Source organism: Magnolia sinica, chromosome 12 (genome assembly GCF_029962835.1).
Source record: "Magnolia sinica isolate HGM2019 chromosome 12, MsV1, whole genome shotgun sequence".
Classification (NCBI taxonomy): Eukaryota; Viridiplantae; Streptophyta; class Magnoliopsida; order Magnoliales; family Magnoliaceae; genus Magnolia; species Magnolia sinica.
The window spans coordinates 10,844,379-10,869,895 of record NC_080584.1 but is presented as its reverse complement, the minus strand read 5'-3'; the positions used below and the strand labels follow the sequence as shown (position 1 = coordinate 10,869,895).

General features: G+C 41.6%; 1 protein-coding gene across 3 annotated transcripts in view; it reads right to left on the bottom strand.

Annotated features, from left to right (window-relative positions):
- Nucleotides 1-1,813: 1,813 nt before the first annotated feature.
- LOC131220911 (probable LRR receptor-like serine/threonine-protein kinase At1g56140) overlaps nucleotides 1,814-25,517 on the bottom strand; it is a 56,410-nt gene continuing 32,706 nt past the window's right edge. For all 3 annotated transcript variants that reach the window (XM_058215846.1, XM_058215844.1, XM_058215845.1), the window contains 6 exons: nucleotides 24,597-24,767; nucleotides 23,878-23,996; nucleotides 22,935-23,145; nucleotides 20,270-20,501; nucleotides 4,415-4,565; nucleotides 1,814-2,433 (listed from right to left, as the gene is read on the bottom strand). In XM_058215846.1, the coding sequence (XP_058071829.1) occupies nucleotides 2,056-2,433; nucleotides 4,415-4,565; nucleotides 20,270-20,501; nucleotides 22,935-23,145; nucleotides 23,878-23,996; nucleotides 24,597-24,767 (1,262 nt within the window). In that variant the 3' untranslated portion in view covers nucleotides 1,814-2,055. The remainder of the gene's footprint in view (nucleotides 2,434-4,414; nucleotides 4,566-20,269; nucleotides 20,502-22,934; nucleotides 23,146-23,877; nucleotides 23,997-24,596; nucleotides 24,768-25,517) is intronic.

Below are 25,517 nucleotides of genomic sequence, written 5' to 3'. Positions count from 1 at the left end.
GTACTTAACACCTGTGAGAAGATTACGGTGATCCAGCTGGTCCCACGCCTCTAATTCTTATGATCGCGATGTTTGGTTTTGATTGTTATTAGGCAAGTTAGATGAACAAATTCTTTGTGCCTATCCCACAATGTGATTAAGTGGAAAATGTTGGACGTAGATCAGTGGGGCCTACTGGTGAGCAATCACTAGTGGGTGGGTCCCATGTATTTAGGCCTCTTCCGACCTCTTCACTTTTTAGTTGGTTTTTCAAATTCAATTTTAAATTTGATTTTGGATGGGAGATATGGAGAAGACCGGATAATCTGGTCTCATCCATATTCCATCTTTTCCTATAAAAGGAGATAAGGCTCTCTCATTCAATGCATTAAGAGAAACACTGTGAGTAAAATAGAGAGGAATAGTGTGCACAATAGTTTGTCCATTTAACTTGTCTTTGGGACGATCTAAACCATAGATCGTGATCCGGGGCCATCTATACCGTTGAATCAGAGGGGTGAATAGACCCATCTGCTCCAATAGTAAATAGGCGGGTCACTGGATCTAGAGCGTTAATATTTGGCTTCATGAAGGTTCCATATCATGTAGACCGTCAGATCTTGAGGGCTCACACTCACTTCCCGACATGGAAAGGTTGATTTTGGGTTCACCATATAGTGCGGCCGCATGATAAGTGGCTCGGATCTGGAACTCACGTGCGCAATCACAACGAAGTCTGCATGAGCACAACATGTTATAGAATGTATACCTTATTTTAGAGAGAAAAATAAATAAAAAATCTGTCAGACTCGTATGTGCATTTGCAGCCGTACAGATAAACGATTCGGATCTGGAAATCGTGTAAACGCAATGAAGCTCGCTGGCTTGGTTTCTGTTTGGTCGTTATCTGTTTACATGAACAAACACCGTGTCAGAGAAATTTATACAACCCTGCTCTGACTTGTCTAGCATTTGCGGCCTGGCCCATCCAATGAGTGGAAAGGCTAGTCTTCGGGTCACCATGTAGTGGGGCCCACATGATAAGTGGCTTGAATTTGGAATCCATACAATTGCAATGAAGGTTGTAAGGTTTGTTCCTTGTTTGGTTGTCATCTGTTCGCATAAACACACCATGGTTTAGAAATAAGAAACTCTGTTTAGGCTTGTTTGTGCATAAGCGGCCACAAGTGTGGCCCATCTGATGAGTAGAACTTCTGGTTTTGGGGTCGCTATATAATGTGGCCCACATGATAAGCGGCTCCGATCTGGAATTCACGCAATCACAGTGAAGTTTGCTAGCTTAGTTCCTATGTTTGGTGGTTATCTGTTTGCATGAAAGACTCCATGTTATGGAGGCTTTTACGTTTATTCTGCAACAACAAAAACAATAATTGTTCCATCTGAACCATGCCCTGTTAAATGCGGACGACTGGTTATGATCATTCATGTACAAGACACCAATCAGATGGCTCGGATCATCTGATGGAGGAGAAGTTACAGCATGATGTGGCCCACCTGGATGAACAAAAGGGTAACCCAGATTTGGGCACGCCTGAAAACATGATTAATAAATGAAACAATGAGCGAAGGCAGTGCAAGATCAGCAATCTGGTCCCCCCGATGAGGGCACCAGCCCAATCTTTTGGGCGAGAGCATGCTCATGGCCAGCCCCACCTGATGAATGACGATGAATGACCCGGATTCCATTGGCACATGCTAGATAAATTGCCCTCTCTCTCTCTCTCTCTCTCTCTCTCTCTCTCTCTCTCTCTCTCTCTCTCTCTCTCTCTCTCTCTCTCCTTGGGACAATCTTTTGTCTCATCACAGCCCTTGATTTGAAAATTGAAAATAAAAAATCTATTTATTCCTCTCCAAAATTTCCAACAACGCTAGTTCAAAATCACTCAATGCTGCTGCATTGGGCGAGCGTATAGTCGTCCACAAACTAAGAGCAAGCTAAGTAAATGGAAACAATGTCTCAAATATCAATAACCAAACCGCCCGGTGTCTAAATATATATTGTTGTATACACATACAGATACATTTATGCATGTTGGGAGAGATAGGAAGCGATCATCACCGTCCATTTCCAGTAACCTTGTGCAGCGTCGGCTCAGTGGGGCCCAGTGGTGAGCTACCTGCATTCGACAACGAGAACTGTTGGCTGCTGGTGCTTATACCAGTTGACGCTCTTGAAGTTTCATCACTCATGAAGCTGCTTGTGTCATTGGATGGCAAACCGGTTAAGTAGCCTGGCTTCGACGAGACCGTGCCCACTTCAATGTCTCCCAGCAGCATGGCCACCACTCGTGACATGGGCGGGCGTAGCGTCGGTGATGCCTGGATGCATAGAAGAGCAATGCCAATCATCCGAGCCACTTCTCCTTCATTGAATTCGGATAGTGTTGGATCTATCAGTTCCAATGCGCGGTCGTTTTCATGGAGATACCAAGCCTACAAAGTCATATAACAGATCAGACAAATAAATAAATAAGAAGAAGAAGAAGAAACGAGCTGTGGGTCACTTGTGCCGGTGCCCCACTATCTAGAATCTAGAAGATCTGGCCCAAAAATAGGCTGGACGGCCTATCGGGTGGACCAAACTTGCATGTTGAATACAGCCTGTTGGTCATTTTCTTTTAATTGCTCAATTTTATCTTTCTGGGTACATTGGTGGCGTACCTAATGAGTGAACAAACCACATTTTCAGGCCAGGGAAATTCGTGATGAAGCCCACCTGATGAACCGTGTGAATATTGCATAGGCACCGCCGTGTTTGTGTGGATGTGCAATTTTGTGCTTCTCACAATCCGAAGCACTACTGAGAATCCATTAGGAAATTGGACAGTTCTGAAACAACCCGTGCTTCCAATCATTGTTTCAGAATCAAACGCAACCAAATCAAGGTTGATTGCCACTATTTGCAAAACATTAAGATGGATGCTGAAACATGAAAAACAGATAATTTCACTAAGTGTAGAAAGAGAACAGACTCGAAACATGCTACTCATTGAACGATCCAGAGACTAGGACCGTTGATCGTCACCCAAATGAGGAGGAGAGTGCCATGAGACTGGAGATCACAATGGCAGACTGCTCTTCCTGACTGTAAGTGGTTCTCTTTTCTCTCTTGTTTCTTGTTGTTTTAGCAATGGGGTTGCTAATCCCCTTTATAAAGACTCATCCACCATCCTAATGGTCAGATCTCTCCTAAGGTGAAATGGTTCTCTCATTTGCGAAATGATCCTAACTATTTTAGAAAATTACTAACATTAATAATAATAATAATAATAATAATGCAAAATCAAACTGATATTAGAAGCTTGATTAACAAGCCAATGTGGGGATTACTGGTATCTCCACCATGAAAAGCTAGGTTCAAGAGGGGTCTCATGGGCCATTGATCCAACACCCACAGCAGAGAAATTTCCTCAGTTCAGAAGCTAAGTTGAGAATGCTGAGTTCCACTCTCCACCTTGAAAGACTATTGCTTTACTTAGTAGAATTTGTTAATGGATCGCTAATGGTTACTTCTAGTTTCAAGATTTTGGTAATTTAAATCATACATGTAGTTAAAGATGCATAGAAAATACCCAGCGTTTGTGGGACAGATATTTCAAGAGCCCTGTATCAGTAGCTGAGAATGCATCTGTGCCTCATGTAGGTAGTTAAGGTCACGTTTGGATGCGCCCCAAATCAGCATCCTGGAAGATACTTAATTAGAAAGGATGCTCTTTTGATCAGTTGCGTGTTTGGAAAAGATTCAAGGAACCACAATGCCTAGGATGCCCATTTGCCCACAACACAATATCCATGACATTTAAGGTTTGACTTGAAACGTCTTGGATATTTAAGGTTGGGTTTGGATGTACTCCAAATCAGCATCCTGGAAATAATTCATTAGGAAGGATTTCTTTTTTATTTTATTTTTTATTTTTTATGTCAGTTGCGCATTTTGGTGCAGCGCGCATTTCAGGAATCACAATGTCCAGGATGCCCTTTTCGCCACAACACAATATTGAGGATGTTTAAGGTTCAACTTGAAATGTTTTGGATGTACCCAAAATCAGCATCCTGGAAGGTACTTCAGCATAAAGGATGTGCATTTGATCAGTCATGCATTTTGGCAAGGGGGATTTCACGAACTGCAATGTCCAGGATTCTCTTTTCACCCACAACACAATATCCAGGATGTTTAAGGTTCGACTTGAAACATCTTGGATATTCGTTTGGGCTCCAGAAAATCCAAATTCAACTAAAATGTACTAATGTTAGATGAGTTTGAACTCTTAAATATGCGTTTTTGGCTAATTTTTCTAACTATTGAAGAGTTTTGGGTTCTGAAGAGATGTAGTAGTGTTTTCCAAAATGAAAGAATTGAGTTTCAGGCTCTTCATATCCGATGTATGTTAGTAAGAAAATTTAAATGCCATACCCATTCAAGGAGATACATCTTCTCTGGATCCACGTTCTGGCTTGCGTTTGGCCTTCCGCTTACAATCTCCAGAGCAACGACTCCAAATGCAAATACATCAGCCTTCTCCGTCAGATGCCCAAGCATGGCATACTCCGGTGCAAGGTAGCCGCTTCGAGAATATAAAGATCGCAGTTTCAGGTACATTCCAATATAAACCAACATCAGGTAATAAGAAAAGTAGGCCGTGTTTGGATGCAGAATAGAAATTGAATTGTGATAATTCAATTCAATGGAGTGAAAATTGGCAAATTGGCAATAGACCGAGAGGGCGAATCATAAAATTGCTTCAGGTCCAACTTCAATGCTTGGAATTGGCCATTTGCTCTATGTCGAATTGAATTGCTGCAGTTTAGTTCAATTGAGTATCCAAACACAGCCTTAAAAATATCATATTAATTGTTTGAGGCACTTCTACAAAAACCAACATCGGATAATAAGAAATTTAGGCTGCATTCCGATGCTCAATCAACTTGCATTGCAATAATTAAAAATCAAAGTGGAAATCACCAAACTGTACAAGCTCTCTCCATTCATAATGACAGACTGAAGTAGGGAAGGACGTGATGAGGTCGATCACCGTTTTCCTCAGGGATAACTACTAATCCACGGAGTTTCTCTGGATTCCTCGCAGAGATTCCTTCGATATCCACGAGAGATGAAAATAGAAATAATTTCTAATAATTCAAAATAAATTAATTGATGATAAAAAATGAAATTACAATCCTTTAAATAGTGAACTCAAACCTAGGATGGAGTTCTAGACTCAAACCCCCTAAAAACGTGACTTGCTATAAATAGTAAACTTACTATTTATAGACGGCCATGATTCCTACTAGATTTCATGTTTTTCGGCCAAAAATAATAAGTGTCTAATTTGGCCTAACCACATCATTCTCCTAATTTTTCTAAGCCCTTTTCATGTTGGGCACGACTCATAAAACTCAAAGGATCAAAAGTTATGATCAAATTGAAACTAACTATTTATACTAAAAATGAAAATAAAATGGACTTTCGACTGTCGATCTGATGGAATCTCGTAAATCCGGTGTGGGAAACCCGATGTAGCGGGTTGGTTGGCTAAAGTAGCTTCTCCTACCCCAAAATCATATCTGATATGTCGAAAAACTCATTCTGATTTTGTGAGATACGATTGTTTTAAGGTTCTCATGGTCATGATCACTTACGTCTCCAATCGGGCCTTATCTGGTCCATCTTGGTCATGAAAGTTTCTACAACACACTCTACATCAATCCCTCCACTTCAAAAGAACTCATCCTCGAGTTCTCGTCCCGCTTCAGTTCATGATACTTTATCAAGTCCGTGACGTTGAAAGTACGTGAGATCTCCATGTCATTCGGAAGATCAACAATGTAAGTGTTGTCGTTAATCTTTCAGAGGATTGGTACCAGCCCAATCTTTTTATTCTTCAACTTGTTGTACGTTCCGGTCGAAAATCTCTCATTACGTAGATGGACCATAACATGGTCGCCTACCTCGAACACCTTTTGTGGTCGATGCTTGTCGGCTTACTCCTTATACTTGTCATTTGAGGCATGCTACTTGGCTTGCACATCCGCATGAATGCCCACAATTCAGTCAGTCATATGTTCTATTGCAATGCTCATGACCAGAGGCTTGGGCAAAGGGACCAAGTCAAGTGTGTGGTAGGGCACTCCACCATAACCAATCTGGAATGAGGACTTCCCTGTCGAGTGGTTTGCCATGTTGTTGAATGCAAATTCTGCTTGAGACAAGGCCAAATCCCACTTCTTCAGTTTGTCATCAGAAAAACATCGAATGAGGTTTTACAACGTGCTATTCACAACTTCAGTATGCCCATCGGTCTGTGGGTGGTAGGTACTATTGAACTAAAGTTGCGTACTGAACTGATTCCACGAAGTTCACCAGAAGTGGCTAATGAACTTCATGTCACGGTCAGAAGTAATGGTCTTGGGAACCTCGTGTAGCTGCATAACCCCTCTAAAGAATAGATTCGCCACGTGTATTGCATCAAGGGTCTTCTTATATGGGATAAAGTGCCCCATCTTTAAGAAACAATTTACCACCATGAATAGTGAATCCATGTCGCATTGTGTTCGTGGGAGATTAAGCACGAAGTCCATAGATAAGTCCGACTAAGAGTCGTCAGGCATAGGTAATGGGGTGTATAGGCACGTATTATGAGATCGTCCCGTGGAGGTATGACAAACATGACAACGCTGCACTGCTTTACCCATGTCACGTATCAATTGCAACCAGTAATACCAGTCCTCAACAAAAGCCCACATCTTGTCTCACGTAAGGTGTCCACCAAGGCCACCTCCACGTAGCTCTTAAATAATCTTTTCCCTTAGAGAACTTTGGGGGATGCAAAATTGATTCCCTTTGAAGAGGAAACCGTCTTGCATATGTAGGTCATTGGGATGACCCTCTTGAACCTCATCCATGCATCCTTGAAGTCCTCATCCTTAGCATACAACTCCTTCAAATAGTCAAAACCGACCACTTCATTGCCCATCGTAATAAGTAGTGATGCATGGTGGCTAAGTGCATTGGCCACCTTGTTCTACTACCTTGACTTGTGCTTTTGAACAAACGTAAATTCCTACAAAAATGCAACCCATCTATCATGCACACGATTCACATTATTCTGACTATTAATAAACTTTAAGGCTTGCTGTCATTGTAGAAACAAACTCTCTCTGAATCGGATAATGCCGCCAATGTCAGAGTGCTTAAACAACTGCGTACAACTTAAGCTAATATGTCGACCACTTCTTTCGGGCTTCGTTGAGTTTCTTATTGTAGAAGGTTACCAGCCTGACTTCCTATGATAAGACTCTTCCAATTCTGATATATGAGGCGTCACACTCAACCTCAAACAACTTGTCGAAACTGGGAAGAACCAAAACTGGTGTTGTGGATAATCGATGCCTCATTGGTCCACTAAAATGGGCTTTTTTTCATGTAACCTGTATTGAGTGCGACTATAGTACTGAAATTCCATACGAATTGATGATAGAAGGTCACCAACCCATGGAAACTCCTCACTTCATGAATGTTTGTCGAGATTGACCATTCCCTAATGGCTCGCACCTTTTCATCATCCACACGGATGCTCGTGAACATCACAACAAATCCTAAGAACAACAAGTTGTTCGTTAAAAAATTGCGCTTCTTCAAGTTGAGGTACAACTTGTTAATTGCCAGTACCTGTAGCACCTGCCTGAGATGTTCCATGTGCTCCGTTTCACCCTGACTATATGTTAAGATGTCATCAAAATATACTACCACAAATTAGCCAATGTACGACTTTGGTACTTGATTCATCACACGCATAAAAGTGCTCGGTGCGTTTGATAGACCGAGGGGTATGACCAATCACTCATATAACCTTTCCTTGGTATTAAATGTCATTTTCCACTCATCATTAGGTCATATATGAATATGATGGTATTCGCTCCTTAGATCTAGTTTAGAGAACACCTTGGCACCTTCTAACATATCAAGCATACCGCAGTATTGGAAACCAATATTTAATGGTAGTTTTGTTAATTGCCTGACTGTCGACACACATGTGCCATCTCCTATCTTTCTTAGGCGTTAATAATGCTGGCATGACACATGGTCTCATGCTCTCTCAAAAGACCCTTACAGATTAATTCCTCCACTTGCCCTTGGAGTATCTCATACTCTTTCAGACTCTTCTGATAGTGAGGGTGGTTGGGCAAGCTAGTCCTAAGGACGAGGTTTATGTGATGTTAGATGTCTCACATGGAGGGCAATCCATCAGGTAACTCTTTGGGCCAGATTTCATTGAATTCATTTAGCAATAACCCTAAACTTGGAGGAATGTTAAAGGGCTTCGATTCCTCGCCATTTATCACCATGGCATACACCTCGTCGGTTTTCTTGAATTTTTTCATGAAATCTCGAATGGTCAAGAGGGAGTTTCCCTCCACTTTACAAGCTTCGGTGTGGTTCTCTGGTGCCATAGGGGCAAGGATCATTGTAACACCCCAGATTTTTTGCCAACCTGAAAATAGATGTCCTTAGGCAATGGATCGATCATAACACCTTATTAACTTTCCAGAACTCAATCCCAAAGCGTAAAGTCCCTTTTTAACCCTTTTCCTTCGAAATCTCACCTTTCACCATTATATCCTTCAAATTTTTCTAAGCACATTTATAATACACACCAATCCTAGGGCATAAATGATGAAGAACATTACCGAAACTAAAACTTACCATAAATAGTAACTAAATGTATAAAATGGGTTTTTAACCCTTAACCTTTTGGAACCTAATAAAATAAATAGGTTATTTAGATAGATTAGCTTTTCTTACCCCCAAAATCATATATTACACGTCAAATAACTCATTCTAGTTTACAAATGAGACCCGATAATGCCTCGACGGACTCGGGGGCCTAAATGACACAATTCGGGGGGACCCGAGGTGGGTCCCACATGTATCCGGCACCCCCCCGAGGGGGGGAGAGGACATCGCCCCTGGGGTGAGCCATCGCCCCAGAGTCCAGCGACCGGCGAGGGGCTCGCCGGTTCGGCAAGGCCTCGTCCGTACAGCGGGCCGGGCGGTCCGCTTTTCGCAAATTTCTGCGACTTTTGTCCAACTTTGAAAAGTCATATCTCCCTCATTATAATCCGATTTAGGTGATTCAAAAGCCATATTGAAGCTTGATAAGTCTAGTTTCATATAAAAATAAGTGAAAAATATAATAAAATACTTAATATAGTTGAATATAGGTCATTGTGACAACTATTCGAAAATCATTAGTTTGAACAGTTGCTACTTCTGGAATTTTTAAAAATTTTCTACAATAGGAAATCTAATGAAATTTGGTAGGAATGAAGTGGACTTGATAAAGAACTATTAGAAAAATAATTAAAATAATATACCAGCTAAAAGTGTCAAAAAGGGGCGTAGAACTGCCCTAGGACCTTATTCTATCGTAATTAGGGCACGATTTAGTTAAGTGCTAAACTGAACAATCAATAGAATTAGCTCGAACTACTTTAAATATGAACTACAAGACTCAAAATATGTAGAATCATTAATGCTACATTATCTTGAAACTTAGGATCCATCTCAAAACCCAGTTGCTCTCGGGAGCACCTTGAAACTCCGTATCGGACTTGGACCGCACGTCGAAAGTCCGATTACCCCGAAACTATACGGATGTGACCGCATTACTGGACTTGACAACTCCCTCGGAAATCAAGTCTTGATTGTGTCTAGAAATGCACAACTTGAGCCCATAGCAAAGTGTGTGAGAAACGTGAAAATATTTAGAAATAAAAATCCAAGTTTAAGTAATCTGAGTCGTGTCGCTTGTGGGCCAAATATAAGGATTCAGATCATCAGAGTCTGACCCAAATACACCCTCAGATCAGGAGAAATGTCTCACACATGTCGATGTACTTGTGGCCCTGATCGAGTGCCCGTGACCGTTGAACTGAAACTGGTCCGCCACGGCTGATCTGTAAACCCGATCGGAACGAAAACTCAGCCTGACCTAGATCCATGGTCAGGGAGCTTTAGTCCGACCGCACGTGGAAAAGGGGCCACCAGAAGTGCTCCGTTGGACTAGAACAGTCCGTATTTGTATATAACCTAAGTATACGTTGGCCCTGGGGCCATTCCCATCAAACCTGGGCCTATATAAGGACCTTAAACACTCCCTCTCATATACCATACGAATTTTACAAACCCTAAGGGAAAGAAGAGAGAAAAGAGAAGAAGAAAGTGAGGAAGAGAGAGAGAGAGTGAGAGATAGATATTGGGATCTTTCCCTGACGCTCCACGTGCTTAGCCACCACTCCTGTGTCGCTATATGGGCGATACCAATCCTGTTCTTAGGTAAGAGAACCTGACCCTAATCTGTTTTAGGGATTCCAATAGTGTAAGTGGTGAAATAACTAACCTAATTCATGCTATAGGTTGCCATTCTGCCGTTGACAAAGACTAAGTGTCTAAAACGAATCCGTTACGCGTTTACCGGCGAAAGGTGCGGACTATAAACATATAGGTTATGGTTTTCAAAGCTTTCAATGTCGGTTAATGATTTATAACTGACGTGGGTGCTATTTTACATGCGAAATGCGTCGTCTGTTTCATTTTACAAGTATATATGAACTATGTGACATATAGTGTATTCTATGTATATGTTGTGATATTTGAATACGTATGGAATTTGGAATTGTGCCTAACATGATTATCTGTCGTGGATATAAGCTTTTTATATATGTGACAACTCCTTAGCGAAAGGACTTGCCCTAAATCACGCCACGGCCAATATACGTTATATATGTTAAAGTGTGTAGCCCAAGTGTTTGTGGAAATGATTAAATGAATATGGAACCCGGATTCATGCATGCCATGATTATCTGCCGTGGGTATATGCGTGTGGTATACAGGGCAACTCCCTAGTGTAAGGATTTGCCCTAATACGTGCTATCACCAACATACGTCATATATGTTGGAATATGTAGTCCAAGTGTTTGTAGAAATGTCTAAATGAACAAGTGTGTAATAAATTGTACTTTATATGGGTATTGAGAAGAAATTCTCAACTACCTTAACGATGTGTATGATTCCTCCATGTAACTTATATTCTTTGTCTGTTTTACTTAGATACTGCCTATGTGTGAATTCATGTTTAAGTTGAAATCCATCAAATGCTCACATGCTTGTATGATTGGAATTGTTGATCCATTACTGTTCTGATTAGCTTGTATGATTATCTGTTGTAATTGAATGTGTTTGGGACTATGAAATAGTCCAGGCAATCGGTAACAGGTTCTGATTTGGTGGTTGAGGTTGTCTCGCCACATAGGACGTGATCGATGAATCCGAGCTGTACTTGGGATGTTGGCAGTGGTTAGGCCACAAGGAGTGCTTACGCACTTCATGTCGATTAACTCAACGTGTGCTCGTACTAGTCGAGCTCGTCAAGTAACCCGATTGACCCGATGTATGTTCACCATGTATGGATGCTACTGCTTGAATCTAAGGTACCAAACTCACCAGTGAAAACCCTTTTAAACCTTGGTACCTCGATCCGCTAAGACTCATGAGCCGGGCATGGTGGTATGGGACACCGTGGTCAAGCTGTCGGCTTACGCTAGGGTGACGAGCCTCCCGTAGTGACCAGTGAGCAACCCAGACTCGTGAGCTGAATACGGTGGTATGGGACACTGTATTCGAACTGTCGGCCTACACTGATAAGGTGACGAGCCCTTTATAGTGACCTCGAGCGTACGCTAAGACTGCGTAGAGGCGACGAGCCCTTACGTAGCAACAAGAGTACACTAGGCCTGCACTGATAAGGTGACAAGCCCTTTGCAGCAACCTAGAAACCGTAATATCGTATGAGAATTGCTAGGACTGACGACCCTAGAATGGATCATTGTTTAGGAATTGATATAAGGGAGGTACCTTAGATTCTCAATCCTGCTATACGAAAGGGACTTATAATAACTCAGTAATCACGCTCATTACATCGCACTGCATGTGCCCCGGGTTGAGAGCACAGAGGGAAGAAAGCATGCCGCGACCGTAAGATGGTGTCACACGAGGGAGTGTAGGCAAGGGCATACATCATGCTTACATTTCATCCTTGCATTAATAAGAGTATCTAGGAATGTCTGATATGTCTGCTTTATCATTACTGCTTGACTGAATTGATAACATGTTAACCTTTGCTCTATGGTTCCACTGAGTTGATCACTCACTCCCACGTTACGGGATGGTGTTGTACACACCAACCAGACCCCTGTTTTAGTTTCAGATGATGGCGATGCATATGAGGTGGAGCCGGACTTTTATGATGATGAGGAGGGTATCTCTTAGATGCAGCTATCAGGCGGGTCTATGTAGACCATGTTCTGATCGACGGGGTTACAGGGATGCTGATTAGATACCATTACACTAGTTATTTTTCACTTTTGGAACACCATGTATATTCATTTTGTCCATTTTTGGAGTATACATGTATATATTTAACCTGGTAACATGTTCACACTCTGGAAACTTGCGACAGTTTATATATTTTATATATCTATCACAGTCTTCCGCTTGCAAAATTTAACTGTCTCTGGAGTATGATATGTTGTTTTGGTATAATCCCACTCATGTTTAATGCACTAATATGAACAACATTCAATCATCATTATCTATGTTGCATAAGTGATGCGTTGGAACTCAGGAGTCGAGTTGGTGCTCGACCCCCGATTTTCAGGGCGTTACAATCATCTTTTGACCATCCTTGATAAAGTTGTAAACATTGTCTCGTCCTCGGTGGGTCGTATCACGGTTTGATTGCCATGGTCGACCGATTAACATATGACATGCTTCCATGCCAATCACGTCCCAAAATACTTAATCCTTATAATTCCTACCGATTGAAAATGAGATAGTGCATTGTTCGGTTACCTTCGTCTCGTTCACCTTTTTTATCTAGCCAGTCGAGTAAGGGGAATGATGTTTTGTTGTAGGTAGCCACAACTTGTCCTCTATCACTTTCGAGATGATGTTTTCTCTACTACCATTATCTATAATTACATCACAGACCTTGCCATTGATGGTACACAACGTACGAAATATATTGTGCCGTTGAGGGTGCACCTCATTCCTTAGAGTGTACAATAATTACCTCATGACCAAGGATTCACCATGATCCTCGGCCAATCATTCTTCATCACCAGCTCCTTCCTCAGCGACTTGTTCATCTTCATCAAATCCAGGGCCTTCTTCCATTGCATCACCTTCAGTTCCCCTTTGTTAATTGTCAAGTGGGCCGCGGGGCGTTGAGGGCAGGTGTTTGATAAGTGGCCCGGTTAGCCATAGTGGTAACAATTGTTCGACCTTGGCTGACCATAAGGATTTGGAATCTTGCTCGGACCTGCTATTGTAGGTGTCATGTACAGGCCTAGATGCCCCCTCCCCCCCTTGTCACGGTTTACGATTGTAAGAGGTTGATGACATCCTCCTACTAGTTTCTTTCCTTTAGCCAACGGTGAATTCGGCATGAGACCTATCATAGAAGGCCAAGTCGAAAGGGTAAGGCCGAGTAGGGACTCTTGTAAGCTACGTTTTCACCCTACCTGCCAACTGAACCACTTCATCCACAGGCCCGACCAGGTGCATCTGAACTTGGTCCTAAATTGTCGATCGTAAACCACCTATGAACTGTGCTACCTTCCACAATTCGATCTCTGACAAGTCGTTCCACGTTGTCAACTGCTAGAATTCTTCGGTGTAATCTATGACGGTTCGATTCCTCTATCGGCAATTTTAGTATTGCTGAAATAATACGTTGATAATCACTGGGGAGGAATCGTGATCGAAGAAGGCGTATCATCTATGGCCATGATCAGATGGGCGCCTTGTTCTGTCGGGCAAGTGAAGTTGTAATTGCTCTCACCATGCAGAAACACTATTTGAATGCCACTAATTTCACCCTTTTATGTTCTAGCACGTCCATGTAATCAAGATATCGTTCTACTTCAAATAACCAATTAAGGAAATCTTATATATGCAATAAGCAATTAAAACTGAAAAGTTTAGCCTTACCTCGATAGTCTCTTTTAGAATGATCTGATTGATCGTCTCCATGGACAGGTCATCGGGAAACACCACCACCAATGTCTTCGTCACTGGAGCTCGACTCATCAGGGGTAACCTTACGATTCACCTCCGGAAGTGCTCTAAGAAAATCGAGGTTGTGCCGTACAGCAACCATGGGCGGCTGAGTATCACCTTGGGCTTGGTGCGAAATTAGCACATCCGCAATCCGATCGAGGGTTGCCTGCAACCATTGCATAGTCAACTGACTCTGTCGGTGGAAAGCTTACATTCTTCCCAATAGATAACGAATTCTTAGATCACTGTCCACAGGATTTTGGTCCATTCCATCATTAGTTGCCATCAGTTCGAGGAGAATCCTCTCTCTGATACCAATTGACGCAGGGAAGGACGTGATGAGGTCGATCACCATCTTCCTTAGGGATAACTACTCTGAATCCACAGAGTTTCTTTGGACTCCTTACAGAGATTCCTCGAATTCATAAGGGATGAAAATAGATATAATTTCTAATAATTTGAAATAAATTGATTGATGATAAAAAAAAAATTTGAAATTACAATCCTTTAAATAGTGAACCTAAACCTAAGATGGAGTTTTAGACTCAAACTCCCTAAAAATGTGACTATAAATAGTAAACTTACTATTTATAGACAGCCATGATTCTTACTAGACTTCATGGTTTTTGGCTAAAAATAATAAATGTCCAATTTGGCCTAACCTCATTGTTCTCCTAATTGTTCTAAGCCCATTTCATGTTGGGCACAACTCTTAAAACTCAAAGGATTAAAAGTTATGATCGAATTAAAACTTATTATATATAGTAAAAACAAAAATAAAATGGACTTTTGACTGACGATCTAATGGAATCTCGCAAATCCAACGTAGAGGGTTGGTTGGCTAAAGTAGCTTCTCCTACCCAAAATCATATCTAATATGTCAAAAAACTCATTCCTACTATTTAAAGGTTCTAACGGTCCTGATCACTTCCACCTCTGATCGGGCCTTCTCTGGTCCATCTTGGTCATGAAAGTTTCCACGACACGCTCTACATCACAAACCAACCCCAAGATTGAAATTATGAAATGGAATGGCTTCTGCTTTGGCCTTGCGCTCTACATGGAGTTGGGTTATTGCAATTCAGTTCAATCAAGTATTCAAATGCACCCATATGAAAGGAAGGCAAATGGGAATTTTCAGCAACGCTTACTGTTAGATAGGCTCACATATCTTGTATAGCTAGTATACCTTAAATAGTTCGTTTCCATAGGTAAAGGATTCTGATTTTATTATTTTCCTTATATAAATGACTGTAATCTCTATATATTCAACCCCTTTGGGTTGTCTCAAATACAGAAAAGCTTTTAGCTCCTCTCGGTTTTCATGGTATCAAAGCATCACTGATCCAAAACCGGCACCACCTGTCAGATCCGACCGCCCCTGCGTCGTCCAGCCCCTCTGCTCGTCCAGCCCCTCTGTCCCTCTGCGTCGTCTGGTCCCTCTACGCCCCTGCGTTGTCCGGTCCCTCTGCGCCCTTGCTTGTCCCCTCTGCACACCTGCTCGTCTGGTCCCTCTGCTCGACCCCTCTGCGCACTTGCGTCGCCCGATCCAGCGCCCCTCTGTTCATCCCGATCCAGATCTAGAACCAAATCCAGATCCCGAACCCAATCCAGCGCCCCTCTGTTCATCCCGATCCAGATCCAGAACCCGATCCCGATCCCGATCCAGATCTAGATCCAGCGCCCCTCTGTTCCAGATCCAGCGTTCCTCTGTTCCGATCTAGCTTTTTTGATCCAGAGCCCCTGTTGCTGTTGCTATTCTGCCAGATTCAAAAACTACAATCTCTTGGGTATCTCCTGCTGTACGGTACATCTTAAACCTTCTTCTGTTGCAACTCCTTGCATGCTTTACATTCCTTCAGATCAATGGACAAGGACTACTCACGTACAGAGGCCCCACAATGTAGTTTTGATGGTACCAATTACTCTCTATGGGCCATCCATTTTCAGAACTTCCTCAAGGGTCATGGTTTGTGAGGACAAATTGATGGATCTGTTCCTATCCCCACTTCCACAATGCTGACAAATTATCTGATTGGGAAATGAACAATGGACGGATTATTACCTAGATTCTCGATTCAGTCAATCGATCCATTGTTGTTGGCCTCACACCTCATCGCACTGCTAAAGTAATGTGGGAACATCTCCAGACAATTTATCAACAGAGTAATGCGGCCCGGTTATACTGCCTGGAACAGGATCTCGTTAACCTTACTCAGGGTGATGATGGTATTCAATCATTTTACTCCAAAATTGTCACAATTTGGATAGAGATGGCTATGATGGATCCAACATTTCCTCATGCCTATAAGATATTCCAAACTATGCGCAAGAGTGCGCAAGTTCGACAATTTCTTATGAAGCTCGTCCGGAATTTGAGCCTGCTCTCCTGAACCGTAGCACTACTCCTTCATTGAATTCAGTTATTAATGATTTATTGGTTGATGAACAATGACTGAAAGTTCTCTCTCTTCCTTCCTCAACTCCGGGATCATCTGATATGGTACTTGCTGTGTCCACCACCACACCAACGCGTGGTTCCACTCCTTTGACTTGTCGCAGCTGCAACAAGGTGGGTCATGTTATCGCTCAATGCAAAGAATGATGCGCTTATTGTCGACGGACTGGTCATGGTATTCAGGACTGCCGTACACGTGCCTATGCATCTTCTTTCGACTGTGGACGTGGTGGTCGTAGTCGTGCTCTTTCTACTACTACTGCCACTATTTCTTCCGAGACGTCTGTTAGTGATTCTGCCTCTACTGTTTCTGTTGAAGGTCTTTCATCACCTTTGACTCCTGCGATGCTCCAGCAAATCATTCAGGCCCTTTCTGAGGCCGATATGTCAGGTACATTCCCATCTTCTACATGGTTTTTCGATTCGGGTGCTTCCAATCATATGACTGGTGCTGTATGCCATCTTCGTGACATTCGTCCCTACACCGGAAATCAGGCTATTTCTACTGCGGATGGCACTAGACTATCTATTCAGTCCATTGGATCATTGACTTTCTCTCCTTCTGCTCATCGCCAGTTAACCTTCGTGATGTGTTTCATGTCCTTAACCTCTCCTCCAATTTAATTTCAGTTGGTCAACTCACATCCAATAACTGTCTAGTCATATTTATTCTCAACTATTGTTTTGTGCAAAATCTGTCAACGGGGAAGGTACTTGGGATGGGTAGGCGGCATGGTCGTCTGTACGTGCTGGACTTTGATCCATCTGTCACTCCGTCTCGTTGTTTCTTTTCTCCATCTTCATCAGATATTTGTTCGGCAAATAAATTGTGGAAACTTTGGCACTTTCGCCTGGGTCATCCACATTCCGATCGGTTAATTTAGTTATTTTATTCTGGCATGTTAAGGAACGTTTCTCTTAATAAAAAAGATTTGGATTATTCTTGTTCATCTTTTTATCTTTTAGAAAGTAAGTGTATTCTTTTTCCTCTAAGTATTACAAATTCTTCTATATTTGAACTAGTGTATACAGATGTCTGGGGTCCTTCATCAATTATGTCTCTCTCTGGGTTACGATACTATGTTATATTCATTAATGATTTCACATGTTACACCTGGATTTACTTTTTGCACTCAAAGTCACAGGTTTTTGAAAAATTCAAGATATTTCACTCTATGGTGGAGACTCAATTTCGGGTTCCAGTTCAAACTCTCTGCTCTAACTCAGGGGGGAATATCTCTCAACCGATTTTCGTACATTTCTTCAGGGTCGTGGGATTATTCATCAGACCGCCTGTTCTGATACTCCACAACAGAACGGGGTGGCTGAACGAAAAAATCATCATATTGTTGAAACTGCCAACACCCTGATGACAGCTATGAGTGTTCCTCGTTCTTTCTGGATGGAAGCAATGTTATATTCAGTCTACTTGATCAACCGGATGCTAACCAACGTTCTGAACAGTAAATCTCCATACTTTGTTCTCAACGGCTTACCTCCTGCATATTCTACATTCCGTGTTTTTGGTTGTGTCTGTTATGTTTACCTAGCTTCACGTGAGCGTAACAAACTATTTTCAAAATCGATCAAATGTATGTACTTGGGATTTGGAGAAACTCAGAAGGGTTTTCGATGTTATGATTTGGTTTCTCGTCGTGTTCGGGTTTCACGACATGTTATTTTTCTTGAATATATTGCCTTTCATTTATCTCTTCCTCCTCCGCACGCCCCAAAATCTCCTGGTCTAACCATATTTCTTGATATTCCTTTTGCCTCGAGTACTCTCCCTCATCCGTTGTAGGTTTACTCGCATCGACCACGTACAGCTCCACCACCTATTACTCAACCCGAACCTACTGTATCTGTTGTAGATCCTGAACCTACCTCGATACGTCGTTCCGATCGTGTACATCAAGCGCCTGATCGCTTGATATGCTCTTTCTTTGTCATGAATGCTACTCTGGATACTGTTTTTATTCCTACTTCATACTCTCAGGCAGCCACTCATGATTGTTGGAAGAAGGCTATGGCAGAAGAACTTGCGGCATTGGATGATAATCATACGTGAGACATTGTCACTCGACCCGCTGACCAACAGCTAATTGGTAGTAAATGGGTTTATTCTGTCAAGCTCAAGTCTAATGGATCATTGGATCGATACAAGGCTCGACTTGTCGCTCAGGGATACAAACAGGAATACAGAATTGATTATGATGAGACATTCGCTCCCGTGGCCAAGATGAAAATTGTTCGTACTTTTCTGGCAATATCTTTTGTTGCTCTTGGCCACTTGCTCAGATGGATGTAAAAAATGCTTTTCTTCATGGAGACCTCTAAGAAACAATATATTTGAAACCTCCTCTTGGCTCTTTAATCCCTGATAATAAGGTCTGTCACCTAAAGAAAGCCTTGTATGGCCTCAAACAGGCACCTCGGGCATGGTTCCAACACTTTCACGATGTTGTAACAGGTGCTGGCTTTACTCAAAGTAGTCATGACCCATCCTTATTTTTGCACACCACTGCACGCGAAATTGTCATTGTTCTCGTCTATGTTGATGACATACTTCTAACTGGTAGCGATGCTACTGACATATCGTCTTTAAAGGAAGTTCTGCAATCCTCCTTCAAGATGAAAGACCTCGGCCATCTCACATACTTTCTTAGGCTTGAAATTTCACGTTCTAAACGTGGGATCCTGGCTAGCCAGCGTAAATATGCCAAGGATCTCTTTGCCTTGGCATCATTGACGGATCAGAAGACAATTCAGACTCCCTTAGAACTTAACGTTCAATATAGCCGTGATGATGGTGATCTACTTGCATAGCCCGACTTATACCGCCGTTTGGTTGGGAGTCTAGTTTACTTAACTATGACTCGCCCTGATATTACCTACGTTATCCAAGTCATCAGTCAGTTTGTTTCTTCTCCTCGGACTCTTCATATGACTGCGGTGTTGCGCATCCTATGATACCTACGTGGAACTCTAAATCGATCACTGTTCTTCTCCTCCACGACGACTCTGGACCTTCGTGCTTATTCGGATGCTGATTAGGCCGGTTGCGCTCTCACACGAAGATCTACCACTGATTACTGTGTTTTTCTTAGCACTTCTCTCATCTCTTGGAAGTGTAAGAAGCAGGCCACTGTTTCTAAATCAAGCACAGAAGCCGAGTATCGGGTGATGTCCGCTGCGTGTAGTGAGCTTGTCTGGTTACATGGACTTCTTTCCGACTTGGGCATTCCTCTACAGAATCCTACCCCACTCCATATTGATAATCTAAGTGCCATTCAGATTGCCTCTAACCAGGTTTTTCATGAATGGACGAAGCATATTGAAGTTGACTGTCACTTTATCCGCGAGAAATTTCAATCTGGGCTCATTTCTCTTCCGCATGTTGCATCATATGATCAGATTGCCGACATTCTCACCAAGTCCCTCACTTCTGCACGTCATTCATTTCTAGTTGGCAAACTATTACTTGTCGATGACCAGCATTAGTTTGAGGGGGGATGTTAGATAGGCTCACATACCTTGTATAGCTAGTATACCTTGTATAGTTCGTTTCCATAGGTAGAGGATTTTGATTTTATTAATTTCGTTGTATAGATGACTGTAATCTCTATATATTCAACCCCTTTGGGTTATCTCAAATACAGAAAAGCTTTCGGCTCCTCTTGGTTTTCACTTACATTGTCCCTGCGATACGTGTACTGATGTGGGTCATCTTGTCATCGTAGAGCTTGGCCAAACCAAAATCTGATATCTTTGGATTGAGATCCGCGTCAAGTAGAATATTACTGGCTTTGACATCCCTGTGAACAATGCGAGGCCCGGATTCCTCGTGAAGGTAAGCGAGACCTCTTGCCGTCCCCAAGCATATCTCCAAGCGGGTATGCCAATCCAAATGCAAGGTACTCTCTCCTGCAAGGAAATGGCAGCCATTAGCATTGAAATATAGTAAAATCAAGCTCTCCTACATCTAGCTATTACACTAGGATTTTGAATTGTACTCTATGTCCCATGTGCCACTGCTGGCTTGTGGGGTTCAAGGTCCAGGCCGTTCCTTCATTGGGGCCCATCATATATGTGTAATGGCCAGAAAACAAGCCAGTTTAGTCATCAGGTGGGCCACAATCCTGTCATGGTTCACCTCATGACAGGATATTTGGGCCATGGTACATACACGGTGGGGACCACCACATGAACAACATGGATCTTGCTAACATGGAGCACATGGCACATCCCATGCAGCCATCTAGACCATCCATATAGTCGACCAACTCTTCATTGAACCCCTAGCTCAAAAATCAAACAAGATACAAGTTCATAACACTGATCCATTGCCCATTTTTAGAAGATGAAGAAAATTTTAAGATTGACTGTCAAAGACAAAATGTATGTAAGATCGTGTGGTTAGAAACAACTGAAAACTGCAATATTTCTACCAACACCTGATCCATGAGAGTGGCATTTCACTTGATTAGTTCAGATTCTTCAAATGGATCAAATGCACTGTTAATCTTATTGCCAACAGAATCAGTACAAGGCCACATTTGGATGGAATGAACTGCGAGCTGTTATTGGAAACAACCAAATTCCCAATCCCTCAATAAAATGCTAATGGCCTGTTTGGTTGCCACTTCAAAATAATTTCATCTCATTTTAGTTAACAGTAATTATGTATTAGAGATTTCAGTAAGGATTAAAACAAAAATCTTGATAACCATAATTCATAAAGAGAAATGCTCCACTGTTCTCAGAGCACTTTAAGTTATAGTGCTCCTAGTTGCATTGATTCACTTGGATGGTCCAATCAATCAATCTGAACTGTCCATTAAGATTGGAACACATTTGATGGGCTAGAATGAAAAAATACCACTGATTGTATCATCCAATGATTTGACCTTATTTTCTATAGTGATCCTTCTTCCAGGCCATTGATGAGATGGTTACAATGGCGTAAAAAACGTGATTCTTTAGAATCATAGGCAATCCATGATGATCCCTGACAAATCGATGGATTATGTAAATGATCTTGACCATCCATACTTAGGGTCATTATTCAATGGTTAATATTTATTAGATCAGTGTGATATTTTCATAGTAGACCATGAAATGTGAGTTGGACCTATTGAACAGTCTAGATCAATGGATTGGATTGTCTAATTGTCCCAATGCAACTAGTAGGACTATTACTTATAGTGCTCGAGAACACTGGAACATTTCTCATTTATATAAACTATGATCTCTAATATATAATGAAATCATTTTAATGTGGCAACCAAACAGGGCAAAAGGTAATTACAATTTGGTAATTATTTCCACTTCACTGCGACAATTACTGCAGTTCCATTCAATAGTGCATGCCTTGGACCCACCTCACATGATAAGGGAAGTGCTAATGTAAAATTGGCCATTTTGTCCATATAAAAGGGTGTGTTTGGACATAGAATCAATTTGAATAGCAATCGAACTTTTCATATTGTCTGTCGCCTTCAAATTGTAGTTACATTCCTTTGATGTCCTGGCTGAAAATTTCGTAATCACAATTCATTGTCTCTACTCCATCAATGCAAATGCTAAGGATGGTAAGTAATTGCAATCTTAATAAACTAATAACTGTAATCCAATTCGATCGAGTTGGTGTTGTGCCCTGAAAAACCAATATAGAGCTTGTCCACGGATGACATGGATGTGATATTAACGTCTTATCCATATAGCACGATGACCATGGGTCATAGAATGTTTCAACCATTAGACTTTTATTCTAGCCATTAAAAAGGTTTTGATCGCACTTGGTGATAGTCTAATCTAATAGTTTAGATCTGAGGCTCCACCACTTAGTTTGCATGAGTATTGGATCGCATCTGAGAGAGAGAGAGAGAGAGAGAGAGAGATTCCATATTTCCCTCCCTCCTTTCATCACACGTTCCACACGTGGGTCCACCTAGAAGGCTCTACTCATCTCCTTTGGCCCTGCTCCAAGAGTTGACTTGTTGGTTCTCAACTTCTCCTTCGTCCAGGGTAAATATAGGAGAGACCTAGTTTGAAGGACCAGCATTATCAAAACGATGATATATATATATATATATATATATATATCATAGATTTAAGGTAATTCTAGTTCTTAAAATTACCTTTTTCCATTCTAGAGATTTGAAAAATATCAAATGAGGATCCTTAGGCTTAGCACAAAATCTAGAATTTGAAAAACTTTAAATTCCACCGCATTTTGAAAATCCTAACAAATGGTATAACAAACGTACCCTAAAACCATATAAGACAAACTAAGGCTAGTGTTAGTTTTCATTCAAGTATATAATTTCATTGAGAAGGGAGAGGGTGGTAACATACCGAAGAGTGCTTGATCTAGGCTCTTGTTTTCCAGATATTCATAAACAAGGAGCCGATTCACTCCCTCAATGCAGCATCCATACAACTTCACGAGGTTCCGTTGTTGGACAGCAGATATAGTGGCAATCTCTGCTACAAACTGATTATTTCCTTGGTGAGATACTACCGAGAGTTGCTTCACGGCCACTATCCGCCCATCAAGCAGTTTACCCTGTGGTGAAAATCAGATCAATCGGTTTTCCTTTCAAGCATTTTCCATTAGGGAATTGAAATAGTACAAAAGTGTACGGCAATTTGCAGAAAATTAGAAAGGAAGAAAATGGATGTGAACCTTAGGAAATGGATGTTTTGGATGTGATCAAGACCATTGATCTGCCTCATACAGGTAGGGGCCCGGCTCACACAGGCCGCATATTCCGAGTGTGCCCCTGTATCATAGGGCCACCCCACTCGAAGAGTCTCAAACACGAGACCTCCTGCTCTGAAACCAATTTGATGCAGGACAACTAACCACTTGCTCCAAAAGCTCGAACTGATAGAGCATGGCGAATTAATCTCTTTATCTCATAGCTCAGGCCCCACATCTTATGGGTTAGGACCTTGGCCAAGTACCCCTTTATGGGCCTTACATCACATGGGTACCGCCTTACATGAGCCACTCATCTCAAATGGGCCGCCCACCCCGAATGTGCCCCTGCATCCCACAGGCCACCCCACTCAAACCCAGTGTGAAAATGCCCTGCATTACTTTTGTTCCATTAAATGTGAACAATTGTTTTTTTTTTTTTTATTCCTTGCCATCTTTCCGATAGAAACCATCAAAGGTTCAGGATTGTTCCATTAGGGAGTGGGCATCCTTGATGGGATTAAAATACCAAGGCTCGGGACTGTTCAAATCTTCTAATCATTGTAGTCAACATGCATGCAATAAAAACAAACTGACCTTAAAAACAGGCCCGAATCCTCCCTCGCCCAGCTTATTTTCAGAATTGAAGTCTTCGGTGGCGGTCTTCAATTCCATGTAACTGAAAGTGTTTGGTCTGAGACCCATTCCAAGAAACTCTGCAGATACACATGAAAAGGCAGGATGCATTCATACATTCAGTTCAATCCAATACATGGCTAAGAAACATTTGTACCATTAGGCAGTCCAAGTTATTTTGATTGCTCATTAAATTTGAATGTATTTTTCTTTGAAATCACAAGAAAAAAGTAAGGAAATAAAAGTACGCCCAGTTGAATAAAGTTAAACCCAATGAATGGGATCAGTCGGTGCATTTAGGATGTGTTTGGATTCACTATCAAATCAAATTGCAACTGTTCATCTAATAAAATGGAAATCATCAAATTTTAGTTTCCTTAGAATTCATATTGAGGATTTGTGCTTTGAATCGTCATCTCCTCTTGATCAGATGGAACACTTGCGATTCAGTTGACTTGTCCATTGAAACACAGAAGTAAGCCACACTTGGATTTTCCCACTTACCAGATATAATTTTCTAGGCTAGCACCAAACCTTATTGGTTTGGAAAAACACCCAACGGCGATTTGATGGTACATCCAGACGCACCTTTAATGTACTGCCGATCTGTACTATGTGACTCGAACATTTCTGAATTTTCATTTTTGTATCTTTTAATTATTTACAAACATCGGAATTACCTTCGTCTTCATCAGTGCTCATTGTTTGACTCCTTTTCTGGATAAAAACTACAACAACCAATACAATGCATAGAACTCCTACAGAAACTGAAATTCCAACAGCCAAAGCAGTCTTGTTCTTCTTTCCTGAAGTTTGTGGAGTGACTGGAGTCCTGACAGTCGGTTCAAAATCTGGACAAGAACTCGGTACAATTAGTAATCAATGTTGAACTTTCAGATACTTTAGAACGCACTTTTAGAAGAATACTACAAGTGGACTTGCAGATGGTAATCAGGACTGTCGATTTGGCGAGTCATCACTTGGATGGTCCATAGAATGGACTATTGTAGCCATCCAATTAGTAGTGGTCAAATCACTAATTTACTCTGACTTATGAGCCATACTATGGAACTTTTGGAAAGAGCAATTGAGCAAAAGAACAAGACATGAGATGAATATATCAGAAAATTAGTTTGGTTTTATGCCAAGGAGGTCTACCACTAAAGCTATTTTTCTAGGACAATTGAGAGAAATATAGGGAGAGGAGGAAGGATCTCCACATGGTCTTTATTGACTTAGAGAAAGATTAGGATAGGGTCCCTAGAGAGTTAATCGGTGTTGGGAAAGAAGGGAATTTCAAGAGGATGCGATGATTAAGGATATGTATAAGGGAGCAATAAAAAATGTGAGGACCACTAATGGAGGGACAAGTGAGTTCTAAATTTCAATAGGCTAGCACTGGGGGTCGGCATTAAGCTTGTATCTCTTTGCATCCATTATGGATGAGTTAATGAGATATTTGCAGGAAGAGATCCCCAATTGTGTATGTTGTTTGCAAATGACATAGTTTTGATTAACAAGGCAAGGGAGGACATAAACACAAAGCTAGATTTCTAGAGGGGTGCTTTAGAATCTCAAGGATTTAATATTAGTTGACTAAA